Here is a 15,375-nt window from a genome sequence, read left to right on the forward strand (position 1 = left end):
TACATTTACCCCTTACTTAACACTACGGGCAATTTAGCATGGCCAATTCACCTGACCTGCACATCTTTGTGACTGTGGGAGGAAACCGGAGCACCCGGAGGAAACCCACGCAGACACGGGGAGAACGTGCAAACTCCACACAGTCAGTCGCCTGAGGCAGGAATTGAACCCAGGTCCCTGGCGCTGTGAGGCAGCGGTGCTAACCACTGTGCCACCATGCCGCCCCATATCCAGCTGTTATGGCATTTCCAGCCAGCAGAGGTGGAGTTGATTTTTTCTCCCCCATTTATTTGTTTTATTAAAGTCTGCAAAAACTACAAACAGTCAACAGTGGACACGAAACAGCAGTTCACAATAAACAACAATTTAGAGGAAAGGACCAGCAAGGCCAAACTCCAGACCCCACCATACAACCAATTCACAGGGAAATGCAGGCAAACCCCCACCTTAAATTACCAAAGAGGAAACAGTAGACACAAAGACATACAAAACAGTCCAAACAATAAAAGCGTATATTTCACAGGCACCCCAATAAACCAGCGAACAGCCTGCCCCTTCCACCTTCCAGCCATTGACAAAGACAGCTCCCCCCTTCCAGCTCTTAGTCCACCCTGACACACCTCACATGTGGATTTTATTGGGCTGATTAATGAATTAAGCAGCCTCCTGAAATGGTAGTGGTGTGGTAGGGGGTCACTGTCAGGTATTTTGTGCCCGACCAAAGGTCTGAGAACAGGACAGGCTGCTGAAAGCCAACTCATGGCCTTGCCCCCAATTCTGCTCTTCCTCAGTGATCCCCAACCCATCCTCCCATCCTCACTCGCCTCTGGTCTGAAGTTCCATAATGGTCTATACCTCTGGTGGATGCAATGCTAGTTTACCATGGCAAATGATAAGTAGTGAATAAGTAGCTGCCGGCTCCTGATTGGCTAACTATTGTTGGTGGGCAGGATTTCTGCAGCTGGGTCTTCAATGGCAGAAGAGGCCTGGCAGTGACCACCTAAGTATCTGATGAACACTTGACTTGATTGGACCCCCAATGTGGAACTAAAAGGGGTTGCCTGATGGCCCTGTGACCAATGAGTATGACCCTCTATCTCCAAAGGATACAGACCTGAAAGTTTGCAGCTCAGAAGCAGACAATGTGCTCCATTTATTGTATGCTGATGTTTGTGTTCTACACAAGCCTCATTCATTCTCTTTACCTAGCCCTGTCAACGTTTATGTTTGTTCTCCTTCATATGTTTATCCAGCTTCCCCTTAAATGCATCAATGTTATTCACTATGCAAAGTGTCGGAAGACTGAACTGACCTTAAATTTCTCTGTACGCCTGTAAATCCCCTCAAAAAGGACAAATTATCTTTTCGACTGGAATATTACATATGTAAGTGTAAAGCACAATGTAAATAAGATTATCTCAGACAAAAGCATGATAATGAACTTTAACAAGAAGTCAATTCAGTTTTGGATATGAACAGAGCAGAAGAATTAAATTAAAATTAGGATTTTCTGTAATAAAGGTATAACTTAAAGCAAAGCGAAATAAGTTAGTTTTCAAAGAATTGTGATGACCTGGTAAAGGATATCAGATCTAGTCATGCTCTGAATGAAATCATGGAATGCATGATGTCATAAGTACCAAACCTTTACAATCATATTGTGCCTGTAAACTCAGAGTATTTGTGCCTTTAATATCTCATGTTAACATGCCTTCCCTTATTAGAAATGCAACTTTGCTTCAGCTCACATCACCGATAAAGTTCGAACGTGAAAATTGTGGCCAATTTAAAAATATTGCTTCATGTTTTTCTCACCTACAATTCTGCAAATAACTTGCTGGCCAATTGGCATTATTTTATGAATGATGAACAGAGAATTACTGTTTTATAAATGATGGCATGTTGTCACACTTCTGCGAAATGGTGAAGCAAAGGTAAAATCTCCATATTCCCAGAGAACCACGGGGCTGCTCTTTCATCAGACAGAGACAACTGGTAGAGGTTTAATCTGAGGATCACCACGCCTTAGGCAAGAGGAGAGGCTGAGAAGCAGAGTCTTTCATGGTAACCTCAGCCAGTGCAGGAATTCATTCCCTTGTATTGGTATCACTCTGCATTGCAAACCAGCCATCCAGCCAACTGAACTAACCAACCCCATGTGAAATGGTATAATTTAGTGCACAGCTAGATAGTTCTGTGAATATGTAGTTGGCTGATTCTTTGACTAGTTTCTGGCACACTGGCCTTATTTCGAGAATAGTTATTAGACATATTGACATTAGCCATAATAATTACCTGGTACACCGGCATTATTTTTCTCGTGACTGCAAAAATTGGTTGAATGTTATTTTCAGCCAACTTCAAAGATAACTCAGCAACAGAGGGATAGTCCTGAAAAAGAGACAACAGAAAAAGTAAACAAAATGTTACATCTAATAAGGACAGATTAACATCAATTCCTCCAGCACTCTCATGAGTGATCCTGCTCTCTAAATAAATCATGGAACTTTTCACTGTTACCAAATGAATCCACGCTGAAGTAGTTTTTCAACTTGCCATTCGGCTATAAAACCAGTATTGGGGAACATCAGATTTTTATCACCATCGATTTCGAGTTGAAAACTTACGTTTTCAATTTCGGGACCCTCCAGCAAAGATGCTGCAACGGCACTCGACACTGATTAACTGATTCACAGCTCAACACTACTGTCCATCATTCTAACTACTTTGAATCACGTGGACAACAAATATACTGCCAAGAACATTGTTTTCCTCCCTGTCTAATGGAAGTGTAAAATAAAGGTAATGAAAATTCAACACCCACAATCCGATTCAGCAGCATCAATTTCTTCGTTGGTGAGAAAAAAATGCTTTAAAATTAATGATATGTCCTCCTCACTGACACAAGAATATATTCTAACCTGATTTTAAAAGCTTCAGCTCCATTCAGACCAGAAATAGAAAGGTCTTTGCTGTGATTATAGAAATAAAGCATGGTTTTCTGTGACATGCAGTCCCTGAGCGCATCTTTGTCCCACTTTCTCATGTTTGTGGCTGCACCAGCTGCTTGAGTCATGGGAAATGTTTATCGATTCTCCAGCATCAGTAGCCATTTCTGGTTTTCCATACTTTGGCTCAAAAGCCCTTGTGTTGACATAACTGCATTTACTCATGGTTCCAATCTTATTTCTAATCGTATAAGGCAAACCATATAACTTCTCTTCCTGCTCCCGCACCATCATCTCTGGTATTCCCAAAGGATTAATGTTTGTTCTCTCCTCGTTCTAATCCAAATGCTGCCCTTCAGCAACATCACCTGAAGGCACAGTGTGTTTTCACTTGAACGTTGATGACCCAGCAGTACGTCACAACCACTTCTCTTGCCTCCTCCATCCTTTCTAAGTTATCTGTCTCTTTCCTGACATTCACTACTGGATGAACAGACCTTCCCTCCATTTAATCATTAGGAAGAGTAAAGCCATTGTTTCTAGTCTCTGCTCCAAATTCCATTTTCTAGATACCAATTCCATTCTACTTTTTGGCTGTGAGACTAAGTCAGTCGGTTCATAAGCTCTGTGTCACACTTGGCCTTGAGATTCAAGACATTGCTAAAAAGACCCATTTGCATCTTTAAAACATCACCTGACTTCTGCCCTGTCCCTGTCTTAGCTCATCTACTGCTGAAACTCTCAGTAGTGACGTTGATGCTACCTTGAGGCTTGTTCATTCCAATACACTGTTGGCTGGTCGCAAACATTTTACCCCCTGTATACTAAAAGTCATCCAAAACCTGGTTCATGTGACTTAACTCAAAGCAAGTCCTGTTCTCCTATCACTCCTGTGTTTGTTGACCTACACTGGCTCTCACTTATGCAAAATATTGAGTTTAAAATTATCATCCTTGTTTTCAAATCCTTCCATGACCTCAACCCTCCCTCTCAGTAATATTACCCCTAAACCCACAAATCATATCTCCCATCTAGCTAACTCTGGTCTCCCCAGTGGGGGGGGGGGGGGGGGTCTGTCTTCAGTTGCTTAGGTGTGGAATTTCCATACTACATTTTTCTAGCTCACTTTGCCTTGATAAGACTCCTGAAAACTTACCTGTTTGGTCAAGCTTTTCATGTCATTGATTTGGCCTGATTCTCCTGCTGTGAGCCACTGGCATACTTTAGTTTATAATTCTTTTGTTTACTGTGAAATCCTTCCTCTGTCAGTGTATTCCTGGTATCCAGTGTGGCCCAAGCAATGGAGGGGATCATTATGAATTTGAAAAGACCACATTATTTATACCCATATGTACCCAGCAAAGCAGCAGGTTTGAAAAGGGTATTGTTCTTTAACTGGAATCATTGTTTATGCTGCTATGTAGTGGGATCAAGGCTATTTTTACTCCTTGCCCTGTTCTACCCCCGCTCTGATCATAATTGGGTTGGGCAAAGCATCCATAGTAGAAATACAAACAAAAGCCAGACAGCAGCTTCTCGGTGAACCCTTCCTCTCAAAACATCCACGTGAAGCAAAAAGAAACGGAGCAGTACGGATCTTGCTCTGCTGTCAATCTGGTAAAAATATTTATACCACAGTTCTGTTGAATTAGGAGATTTTGTTTATGCAAGCAACAAATAGGACAGTTATACTCACGTATTTAGTGTTATCTGCATAAAAGCCCTGACTATCAAGATGACATTTGCCATCATTAGGGGTCAGAATTGCTCCAAGTTTCCCATCTCCAGCAAAATGAAATCCATCATCTGAAGTATATACAAGAAGGCGTGTAACATTGCGCCATCCTATCTCGTCCTGTGAGAAACAACATCCCTACTTTTAAGCAGTTGCACGTGAAATATATAAAGCTGTAACGTCATCAAAGTCTTTCAAAGATTTTTAAGTTCTATTAACTTATATGCACATTTTCATAATCAATGTTTCAAGAAAGGTTTACTTCAAATGCACAACATTTAGCTCAAACTGTCAGATAAATACAGGAAGAGTGGCCAGGGACAGGGTAAGAGATGTTCTTTTTGTAAGTATTTCAGTGAATAGACAGCCAGTGAAGTAAAACATTCCTACTGACAAGTCCACTTTCACTAAACTCTCCTTCCCATTTTCCAGTGATGCACCCAGTGACCTAAATAAATATCTCTGCCAACAACTCACCCAATAATGTTTGGCTTAGTGGTTACCACTGTTGCCTCGAAGTGGGAGGAACCTGGGCTCGATTCTAGCTGTGCAGAGTTTGCACGTTCTTCCCTTGTCTGCATGAATTTTGTCTAGATGTTTGAGTTTTCTCCCACAGTTCAAAGATGCTACATTGCCCTGATATGTGCAAGCTAGGTGGGTTAGCCATAGTTAATGCGGAGTTATTGGGATAAGATGGGGCGGAGCTGAGTCTGTGTGGAATACTGTTTGGAAGGTTGGTGCTGACTTGACAGGCTGAATGGTCTCTTTCTGCACAGGAGGGATTCCATGATTCTATGTGACTGCAAAACGAGAACTGCATTTTTTTACAGATTGAGAATGGATACAGAAGTCATCTACTAAGCCCAGATTCGAAAGAAGTCATACTGGACTCAAAACATTAACGCTGTTTTTGTCTCCACTGATGCTACCAGACCTGCTGAGTTTCTCCAGCAATTTCTGTTCTTTTTGCAGATTTCTAGCCTGTGCAGTATTTTACTTTTAATCAAGCATCTTACATCTTATAAAATGTCTTGAGAGTCATTTCCAAGAGGGACTTGTTCGTGGACCACCACGAAGGAAGAAAGTGAGGACTGCAGATGCTGGAGATCAGAGTTGAAAATTGTAGCACTAGAAAAGCACAGCAGGTCAGGCAGCATCCAAGGAGCAGGTGAGTTGACATTTTGGGCATAAGCCCATCATCAGGAATACACTCCATTTGCATGTTGTATTTTTGTAATATGTGCATTTTTGCGCAGAAACAGTGGATGGAAATTCTGATTACTAGCAAAAAGAATATTGTTTTGTCTTTAAAGCCCAGTCTATGAAAGAAGCAGTCATTATTTCAAGTGAGAGAAAGGGATTGGTCCGGTATGTTTGTCGTGTTGCCAATAAGAGAGATAGGGACTATCGTAGGAAAACTGACTGGGGACGCTGATGAATGTGGAAACTTTTGCACACTCTGCGATCCACATAAATCATAATTCTGTCAAATACAACCTCACCACACACACTGCTGCCTGCATCATGGCATCCAATCCAGCCTCGGGAGGATCCAGGTTTCCAGAAATAGACTGCTTCCCAACTTCAGAAGTGAATACATTCGAATTATCTGTTAACTTCAGGACATGCCTAAAATTAAAGGGTCGCTGACACGCCTCAGTTTTAGAAGGACATGGATTTTTCATCTTCTCTGGATGCGTGTTAACAAATGGTAGGACTGTCTTGTCCACAAATGAACCAAATCCTGCAAGGAAATAAATATAGTTTGAGTGATTTACTATTTCCAATGAGTTGGATAGTGCAAATTAGTCAATGATTCCACTGGGCAAATAACTTGAAGCAGTCACTCCAGACTTTTCTTCATTAATACAGGAATGCTGAAATTAGATATGAAGAATTTTGCAGCACAGAATAGGCCATTTGGCTTCATGCAATTCTCCTCCCATCACACTTCATTTAATCCTATCAAATTATTCTTTGATTCCTTTCTCCCTCATGTACTCACATAAAAACACAAGTAAATAGAAACAGGATGAGGCCATTTTGCCCCTTGAACCTGCTCCACCAGCCAATAAAGTAATTTAATGTGGTCTAAACTCCACTCTCCTGCCTGTTTCCCAGACTCCTTTACTCACTTTTCAACCAAAAACCTTCTAACTCAGTGACCCAGCTTCCACTGCTCTCTGTAGGAGAAAATACTCAGCACTGACTACCCTCTGAGAGATGAAATTCCTCATCACCATCTGAAAAGAGAGAACCCTTATCTTGAAAATGTGCCCCCACCCCATTCCAGAGGAATCCTGTCCAGCTTCCTGACAAATGTATCTGTGCTATTTGCTTCAACTACTCCCAGCAAAAGCAAATTCCACATCCTCATTGCTATTCTCCATCACTACCAATTGCTACTGAATGCCTCAAGTGAATCTTTCTCCACCACACTTTCAGGCAGCGCATTTCAAAGCTATTTGCTGCATAAAAATGTTTTCATTTTGTCGCTGCTGATGCTGTTTTTGACAAGCATCATGATTCTGGTTCCTCTGGTTTTTCAATGTATCACCAACCAGAATAGTTTATTCTCTTTGTCCTTTCTCTACACCTCCCGTGATTGTGAGTTGCTCCTCAAATCTCCTCGTAATCTTCTCAGCAAAGAACAACCTGTTTCTTCAATCTATCTGCCTAACTCATGCTTCTCATTCCTAGAACCATTCTCATGCATCTTTTCTTCATCCTTTCTAACGTTTTAAATAAAATGTTGAGTCCAGAACTGGACCCAATATTCCAGATGAGAACAATTAACTGGTGTGTTGCACAGATTTATCATGATTTCCTAGTTTTTGTACTCCATGTCACCACTTTATAAAATCTCAAATCATATAACGTTTGTTAACCAATTTCTCAATCTATTCGCCACCTGTACATATATACCACCAGGTACCTCTGCTTCTGCCCTCCTTTAGATTTGTATTGTCTAACAATCATAGGCTGACATTGAACTACATTTTACCTTCAAGCCACTTGATTCCTTTCTTGAGTATTGAGTAATATTGCATGGAAAAGCTGTGTTTTTATGTTTGAGTCCACTGTTGCTATCATTGTCTATTCCTTTCTTATACTAAACACTAATCTCCTTTCTAAACATAGGAGAAGGCACACTTATTATGTGTCAAGAAGCTGATCTTGCGTGTGCTAAGTTTCAAGGTCAGAATGTCAATATATATTTAAGAAATATGGTATATCAGTATACCTTTAAGTAACTTGCTCATGACATCATCACTGTGTCATAGCTTGTGTCCTCAGGGTGTAAAGATCTCATACTCTCTTATCTCAGTCCACCTGAAACATGACACTCGACAGGAAGTATATTCTTCTATTGAACTTAAAATTCGCCAGACACTTATGTGTCTGAGAGGTGTAATGTTGTTACATAATAGTTTTGGAGTCATAGAGATGTTCAGCATGGAAACAGACCCTTCGGTCTAACTCACCCATTCCAACCAGATATCCTAACCTAATCTAGTCCCACTTGCCAGCACATGGTCCACATCCCTCCAAACCCTTCCTATTCATATACCCATCCAGATGCCTTTTAAATGTTGCAATTATACCAGACTCCTCCACTTCCTCTGGCAGCTCATTCCATACACATACCACGTTAGTTGTTATAATTTCAGTTAGATTCCTAAGTAGCATGATATCTAGGCCCAGGATCTTATATTACTCTAACTAACAGAAGTATTGCAGTATCAGTTGAGATAACCTACTGGATACAAACTCACACCATTATTATACCTGAAAACAGGTCTCAATGGACATTTACTCTTCTTTTACAATTGCAGCTCTCCCCCATGTCCTCAGAGAGTAAACCACAACATTTCTCTGCTACAGTAAACTGACTGACTGCATCTAGATTATGAGAAACAATTTCCAGATGTTGAAGTTACGTGTTTGCACAAGTAGCGAGCCTTGTTCATCTACCTGATGGAAAACAGTTGGCTCACCAATTTTGCTAGACTTTGTGATGCTCTTCAGTGCTTGCAGAAGTTTTCCTCCCAGGTTCTTCACATTCTCCAGATCATCTTTCATGGAGTAGGACAGGTCCATGAGGTAGTATAAGTCTACAGGGTAACCTTCAGCACGCTTAAACTTCACTTCGATTTTCTGTGGACTGTCTGAATTGCAAGGCAATACGTTATTAAGGAATCAGAAACAAATAACTAGAACTTAATAATTCCATTCAAATATTTTCCCTCCACTTCATGTCTAAAGGTTTTCACTCTATTTCAATACCATAGTTAATAGTGACGCTTATAAAAATATATTTATGCGTTATTTACTTTATTGATCATGATAAACTGAACTCTACCCCATAGAGAAGATCAACTGCTCATTAGCAAAAACATCCTTCTTGTGACATTGGAGTAAATCACTACAAATGCTGGAATCTGGACTGAAAACAAAAAATGCTGGCGATCACAAGGGACAGGCAGCGTCCATGGGCAGAAAGCAAGCTCCTTGTTAGGTTGCTGGCAGCTATTTTTTTTGTAATACGATGCTTTGCAATTTGGCAGTCAACTCTGAGTTAAATATCACCTCGAGGCAAACAGTAGGCTGAAAAGGTTCAGGATTCACCAGGCTCTGTTTACCCTGGGCTTTCTTCTCAGTCAGTTGAGGTTCCGGTTTCTCCTTGTCTCTTCCAGTGCCCTTCCAAACGATCAGCCTCTGAAGCCATCGGTATTTGTCTCACAGTTGTCTGCGCTGTTTGCCATCCTCATACCTCATTTGCTTGTGTCCTTGCAACAGATGAGTGGATGTCCAACAGGTTGTGACCCAGTGGCCAGTCACCATCCAGAAAATCTTTGCATTTGTGGCCATCATTATTTTTTCATTTGTTCATGGGATGTGGATGCTTCTGACGAGGCCAGAATTTCTTATCTATCCTTAATTGTCTTTGAGAAGGTGGTGAGCCACCTTTTTGAACAGCTGCAATTCTTAGGGCAGAATTTCCCAAAGTGGTTGGAGGAGCGGGTGAGCGTGCTTTGGGACACCAACTGGAGTTGCTCATTGAGATTTTGAGGTTTTGAGCTCAGGTGCACCAATAGCTGGTCACTACTGTCTGCCCTCTTCGGTCTTCTACTCCACCCAACAGCACCTCCACTGCTTAACAAGGGATCACAGCAGTTTTCAAGCTTCAAAATGGGATAGGAGTGGTGAAAAAGTTTGGAATACACTGGTTTATGGTGTTGGCACATCCACAGAACTATTAGAGAGGGAGATCCAAGGTGTTATCCTGTACAAGGGTGACTGTAGTGATTGCAAGAGCTATCAAGACATCCACACATGAAGCACCAAGAGAAAAACATTTGCTCGTTATGTGTTTGGCAAACTGCAGATCTTAGCTGAATGTATCTATTCCAAATCACAGTGTAGTTTTGGAATGGAACATCTACAATTGACATGATCTTCTCAGTCCAGTAGCTTCAAGAGAAATACCAAGAACAAAGAAGGCCATGACATATTACACTCATTGATCTAATTGAAAGCATTCAACCATCTGAGCACAGCAAGTCCATATAAGCTGTCGGAGAAAACGGCAGCCTGCTGAAGCTGTTCATTATGACCTCCTTCTGTGACACCATGATAGGTAAGGTCAGCAATGATGTAACATCAAAGGCTTCAAAATACACTGGGATCAAACAGGCTTGTACTCTAGCACCAATACCCTGAAGTATTCTTCTCTTCTATGAGCTTGCAGTTCATCAACATGCCCTTATATATCAAAACTGATAGAAGGCTGATCCTCCCCTTGAGTAGAATCTATTTAATTTTGGGATGGTTGGTTTGACCACTTCCCATGGGAATTTGTTGAGCTGGATTAAGTACAGTTCTGATGCAGCAAAGAGCTTCAGCGTATGTTCCAGACCTTGATTTTTGAGGATCTGGAGGAAATTAGTTTGTCTCTTATACTTCCCCCCATCTATTTACTGACCGGAGAGTAGGCAGGCTTGAGAAATAAGTGTATGAACTATACGCAATGTAAATATGATGAATTCATAATAGAAATTTTAGTAGCAGAATCATGTGTGCACAAAACCAGGAAAAGCTATTCTGATCAAAGATAAATATGATTATCAAGATTAAATAAATGGATTCTTTACTCAGGCTGACTGCAAGTATGCACATGAATTAATTAACACAACTGCAAGCGGTGAGTAAGCTTAATAACGACAGCAAGACATATTATGTGCAATGAGAAACAGCAAACTCAATTCAATGCAGTCTGAAGTAAAGCAAGCTGATACAGGAAAATACAAATATGTTTACTTTATTAATTTATTAGTTTAATTAAGTTCAGCTTGATCTATTTTCCTTTTCGGCTTCCTTATCAGCATAACACAAGCGATTCAAATTTCCTTGTCGAAAAATATGGGTCCAATTTTTATTCTGTGTATGTGAATGCATTCTGAGCAAATTAAAGTTTCACTCCTTTTTTACAAACATTACAAAAAAGCAAAGAACTGACAACCAGCCATTGTTCTCCATTTTTCTTTGTATTTCTTAGTGTTACCCAGAGTGCACAGAATTATTGAAGAATACTGAATTGCTATATGTTTCCTTGAACTGTTGGGCAATGTAATTTTCATTGCATACATATATATGATAAACATAACATATATGTTAAATGTAAACATTTGCAAGTTATTGATAACTTTCAGAACTATGATGTACCAAGTATCTTGAGTTTTTACCTCGTCGAAGAAAGAGTTTAACTTTCTGTGGTTTTATCTGTATCACATTAGTTCCAGAATTTACAAGTTCCTTGTTCAATTGCAATTCTATGTCATTTTGTGGGTTGATAATCTCTGCTCTTTTGCAACCTCTGTTCTCAAGGGACTTCACAGAATCACAACGTGCAGAATTTGGTTCTCCAGCCTTGGTGAAATTCTGGACGGAAGTAAAGTTGGAAAACAACAATTAAGCATAGTTTGACAATATTTTCTATCTATGTTTGAACATTGGAAGGCTGTTCAATTGTACATGTACAAAAGAGTGCACATGATGAACATGTGAGATTGAAAGATCAGCGAGAAGGTCAAGCTGATCAGATTTTAGCATTGCTCAAACTTCATACGTTTTCAAAGATTAGCATGTGGTCCATGCTTTAGCTGAAATGCCCTGTTCTGTAAAATTAACTGACATAACCATGATGCAAACTCCAACAACATATTTCATTAATAGATACATCCCAACATAAACAGAATTTTGGAGAAGGAGAATCCTCAATTTAATCAAATGGGACACGTCTTGTTTTTTTTAAATACAAAAATATAACTTAAACTGCTTTTGATTTTCATTTTTATTTCAAACTAATGACCTCATTATGCAAACAGTCCAGCTCCATACTTTATGAAATATTCTTACCTAATTTCTGGATTACTTCTCCTTGTAGGTACAGTGGCCAAATCTCCCCCATGCAAAGAATAATGCGAAGGTATTTAAAATTAATGAATGCCTCCCTAAATGAGAATTATCCTTGTAAAATTGGTCTGTGGGAGTTGCATTGAAGAAAATTAGGCAAAGCTTCACACAATGAATTTGTGATGGATCATCGAGGTGGAAATGGGGAGATCCTGGAATCCTAGTTATTGTGAAGTTTTATTTACCCAGAACTGACTCACACTCTGCAATATCATTGGACAATTGTTTGGCTGCAAATTCTCAACTAATATGCTGTAATTGAGAAATCTTCACCATTATTTACTTAGATTTCGCAGAATCAAAATATCATGACTCTCAAAAAAAACCCAATACTCAAAAATTTCTGAAATGGCTCAAACTTCTGGTTAGCAGTGAACAAACAGCACCACACTTAGCTTGATCTTTTGCACCAAGACTTTCTGTGATTACAGACCATTTGTGACCAACATGTTGAGGATGACCAACTGTGGATCTCCTTGACGGATTGGGTTAAAATATCTTGACCAGTCTGAACCAGGAAATGTCAATTGGAACAGTCAATTCAATGTAAAATCATGTACAGAAAGCAAAATAAGGAGACAGAAAGAAAGGGAGGTGAAGAAGGCACAAATAATTTTAAAATAAAATCTCCAACAATAGTTAAAAGGGGATAGAATGAGATTCCACAATTATAAACATAATTTTTCTCAGTGCCAGTGAAGTTGCTCCAGGCAAAGGACTCCACCATTGGTTTGGGTTCCACAGACTGCCAATACCATTGCTTTCTGGCCAGAGATATTGTCATGATGTGGAGGTGCTGGTGTTGAACTAGGGTGGGCAAAGTTGAAAATCACACAACACTAGGTTGCAGTCCAAAAGGTTTATTTGGAAGTACTAGCTTTTGGAACGCTGCTCCTTCACCAGGTATCTCGTGGGGCAGGATCATAGACACAGGATTTATAGTAAAAGATCAAAGTGTCATACAACTGAAGTGACGTTTTGAACAACCTTTAATCACTTAGAATGAAGGTGCAGGTTTCGATCGATTAGTATGTAAATCCCAGAACCTCTTTTAGGGTGGCACAGTGGTTAGCACTGCTGCTTCACAGCGCTAGAGACCCAGGTTCAATTCCCGCTTCAGGCAACTATCTGTGTGGAGTTTGCACATTCTCCCCGTGTCTGCGTGGGTTTCCTCCGGGTGCTCCAGTTTCCTCCCACAATCCAAAGATGTGCAGGTCAGGTGAATTGGCCATGCTAAATTTCCCGTGGTGTTAGGTGTAGGGAAATGAGTCTTGGTTGCTCTTCGGAGGGTTGGTGTGGACTTGTTGGGTCAAAGGGCCTGTTTCCACACTGTAAGTAATCTAATCTAATCTAAAAAAAAGTCACAGTCCTGAGCTAAGGTTTTATAAAAGAAAGGTGACACCTTAGCTCAGATCATGCATTAAAACTGTGAGGTTCTCGAGGACACCTCTTCCTACTGCCTCCTAGACCATGACCCCACCCCCCCATCACCAAACCATCATCTCCCAGACCATACAGAACCTCATCACCTCAGGAGATCTCCCACCCACAGCTTCCAACCTCATAGTCCGGGAACCCTGCACTGCCCGGTTCTACCTCCTTCCCAAGATCCACAAGCCTGACCACCCTGGCCGACCCATTGTCTCAGCATGCTCCTGCCCCACTGAACTCATCTCTACCTACCTCGACACTGTCCTATCCCCCCTAGTCCAGGAACTCCCCACATACGTTCGAGACACCACCCACACCCTCCACCTCCTCCAAGACTTCCGTTTCCCTGGCCCACAACGCCTCATTTTCACCATGGATATCCAATCCCTCTACACCTCCATCCGCCATGACCAGGGCCTCCAAGCCCTCCGTTTTTTCCTCTCCAGACATCCCCAACAGTACCCCTTCCACCGACACTCTCATTCGTTTGGCCGAACTGGTCCTCACCCTTAACAATTTCTCCTTTGAATCCTCCCACTTCCTCCAGACCAAAGGGGTAGCCATGGGCACACGTATGGGCCCCAGCTATGCCTGTCTCTTTGTTGGCTACGTAGAACAGTTGATCTTCCGTAATTACACCGGCACCACTCCCCACCTCTTCCTCCGCTACATTGATGACTGCATTGGCACCACCTCGTGCTCCCGCGAGGAGGTTGAGCAATTCATCAACTTCACCAACACATTCCACCCTGACCTTAAATTTACCTGGACCATCTCTGACACCTCCCTCCCCTTCCTGGACCTCTCCATCTCCATTAATGACGACCGACTTGACACTGACATTTTTTACAAACCCACCGACTCCCACAGCTACCTGGATTACACCTCTTCCCACCCTATCTCTTGCAAAAATGCCATTCCGTATTCCCAATTCCTCCGCCTCCGCCATATCTGCTCCCAGGAGGACCAGTTCCACCACAGAACACACCAGATGGCCTCCTTCTTTAGAGACCGCAATTTCCCTTCCCATGTGGTTAAAGATGCCCTCCAACGCATCTCGTCCACATCCCGCACCTCCGCCCTCAGACCCCACCCCTCCAACCGTAACAAGGACAGAATGCCCCTGGTGCTCACCTTCCACCCTACCAAACTTCGCACAAACCAAATCATCCGCCGACATTTCCGCCACCTCCAAAAAGACCCCACCACCAGGGATATATTTCCCTCCCCACCCCTTTCTGCCTTCCGCAAAGACCGTTCCCTCCATGACTACCTGGTCAGGTCCACGCCCCCCTACGACCCACCCTCCCAACCTGGCACTTTCCCCTGCCACCGCAGGAACTGTAAAACCTGTGCCCATACCTCCTCCCTCACCTCTATCCAAGGCCCTAAAGGAGCCTTCCACATCCATCAAAGTTTTACCTGCACATCCACTAATATCACTTATTGTATCCATTGCTCCCGATGCGGTCTCCTCTACATTGGGGAGACTGGGCGCCTTCTAGCAGAATGCTTTAGGGAACATCTCCGAGATACCCGCACCAATCAACCACACCGCCCCGTGGCCCAACATTTCAACTCCCCCTCCCACTCTGCCGAGGACATGGAGGTCCTGGGCCTCCTTCACCGCCGCTCCCTCACCACCAGACGCCTGGAGGAAGAAGGCCTCATCTTCCGCCTCGGAACACTTCAACCTCAGGGCATCAATGTGGACTTCAACAGCTTCCTCATTTCCTCTTCCCCCACCTCATACTAGTTTCAAACTTCCAGTTCAGCACTCTCCCC

The 15,375-nt window shown here is 42.0% G+C and overlaps 1 protein-coding gene across 1 annotated transcript in view; it reads right to left on the reverse strand.

Annotated features, from left to right (window-relative positions):
* The window catches only part of itgb2 (integrin, beta 2), a 102,401-nt gene that overhangs the window by 25,867 nt on the left and 61,159 nt on the right, over positions 1 to 15,375 (reverse strand). The window contains exons 4-8 of the mRNA XM_060827593.1: positions 11,430 to 11,625; positions 8,682 to 8,852; positions 6,186 to 6,427; positions 4,645 to 4,803; positions 2,296 to 2,391 (exon numbers count right to left, since the gene is read on the reverse strand). Coding sequence (XP_060683576.1) covers positions 2,296 to 2,391; positions 4,645 to 4,803; positions 6,186 to 6,427; positions 8,682 to 8,852; positions 11,430 to 11,625 — 864 coding nt within the window. The remainder of the gene's footprint in view (positions 1 to 2,295; positions 2,392 to 4,644; positions 4,804 to 6,185; positions 6,428 to 8,681; positions 8,853 to 11,429; positions 11,626 to 15,375) is intronic.

This window comes from Hemiscyllium ocellatum, chromosome 7 (genome assembly GCF_020745735.1).
Source record: "Hemiscyllium ocellatum isolate sHemOce1 chromosome 7, sHemOce1.pat.X.cur, whole genome shotgun sequence".
Lineage (NCBI taxonomy): Eukaryota > Metazoa > Chordata > Chondrichthyes > Orectolobiformes > Hemiscylliidae > Hemiscyllium > Hemiscyllium ocellatum.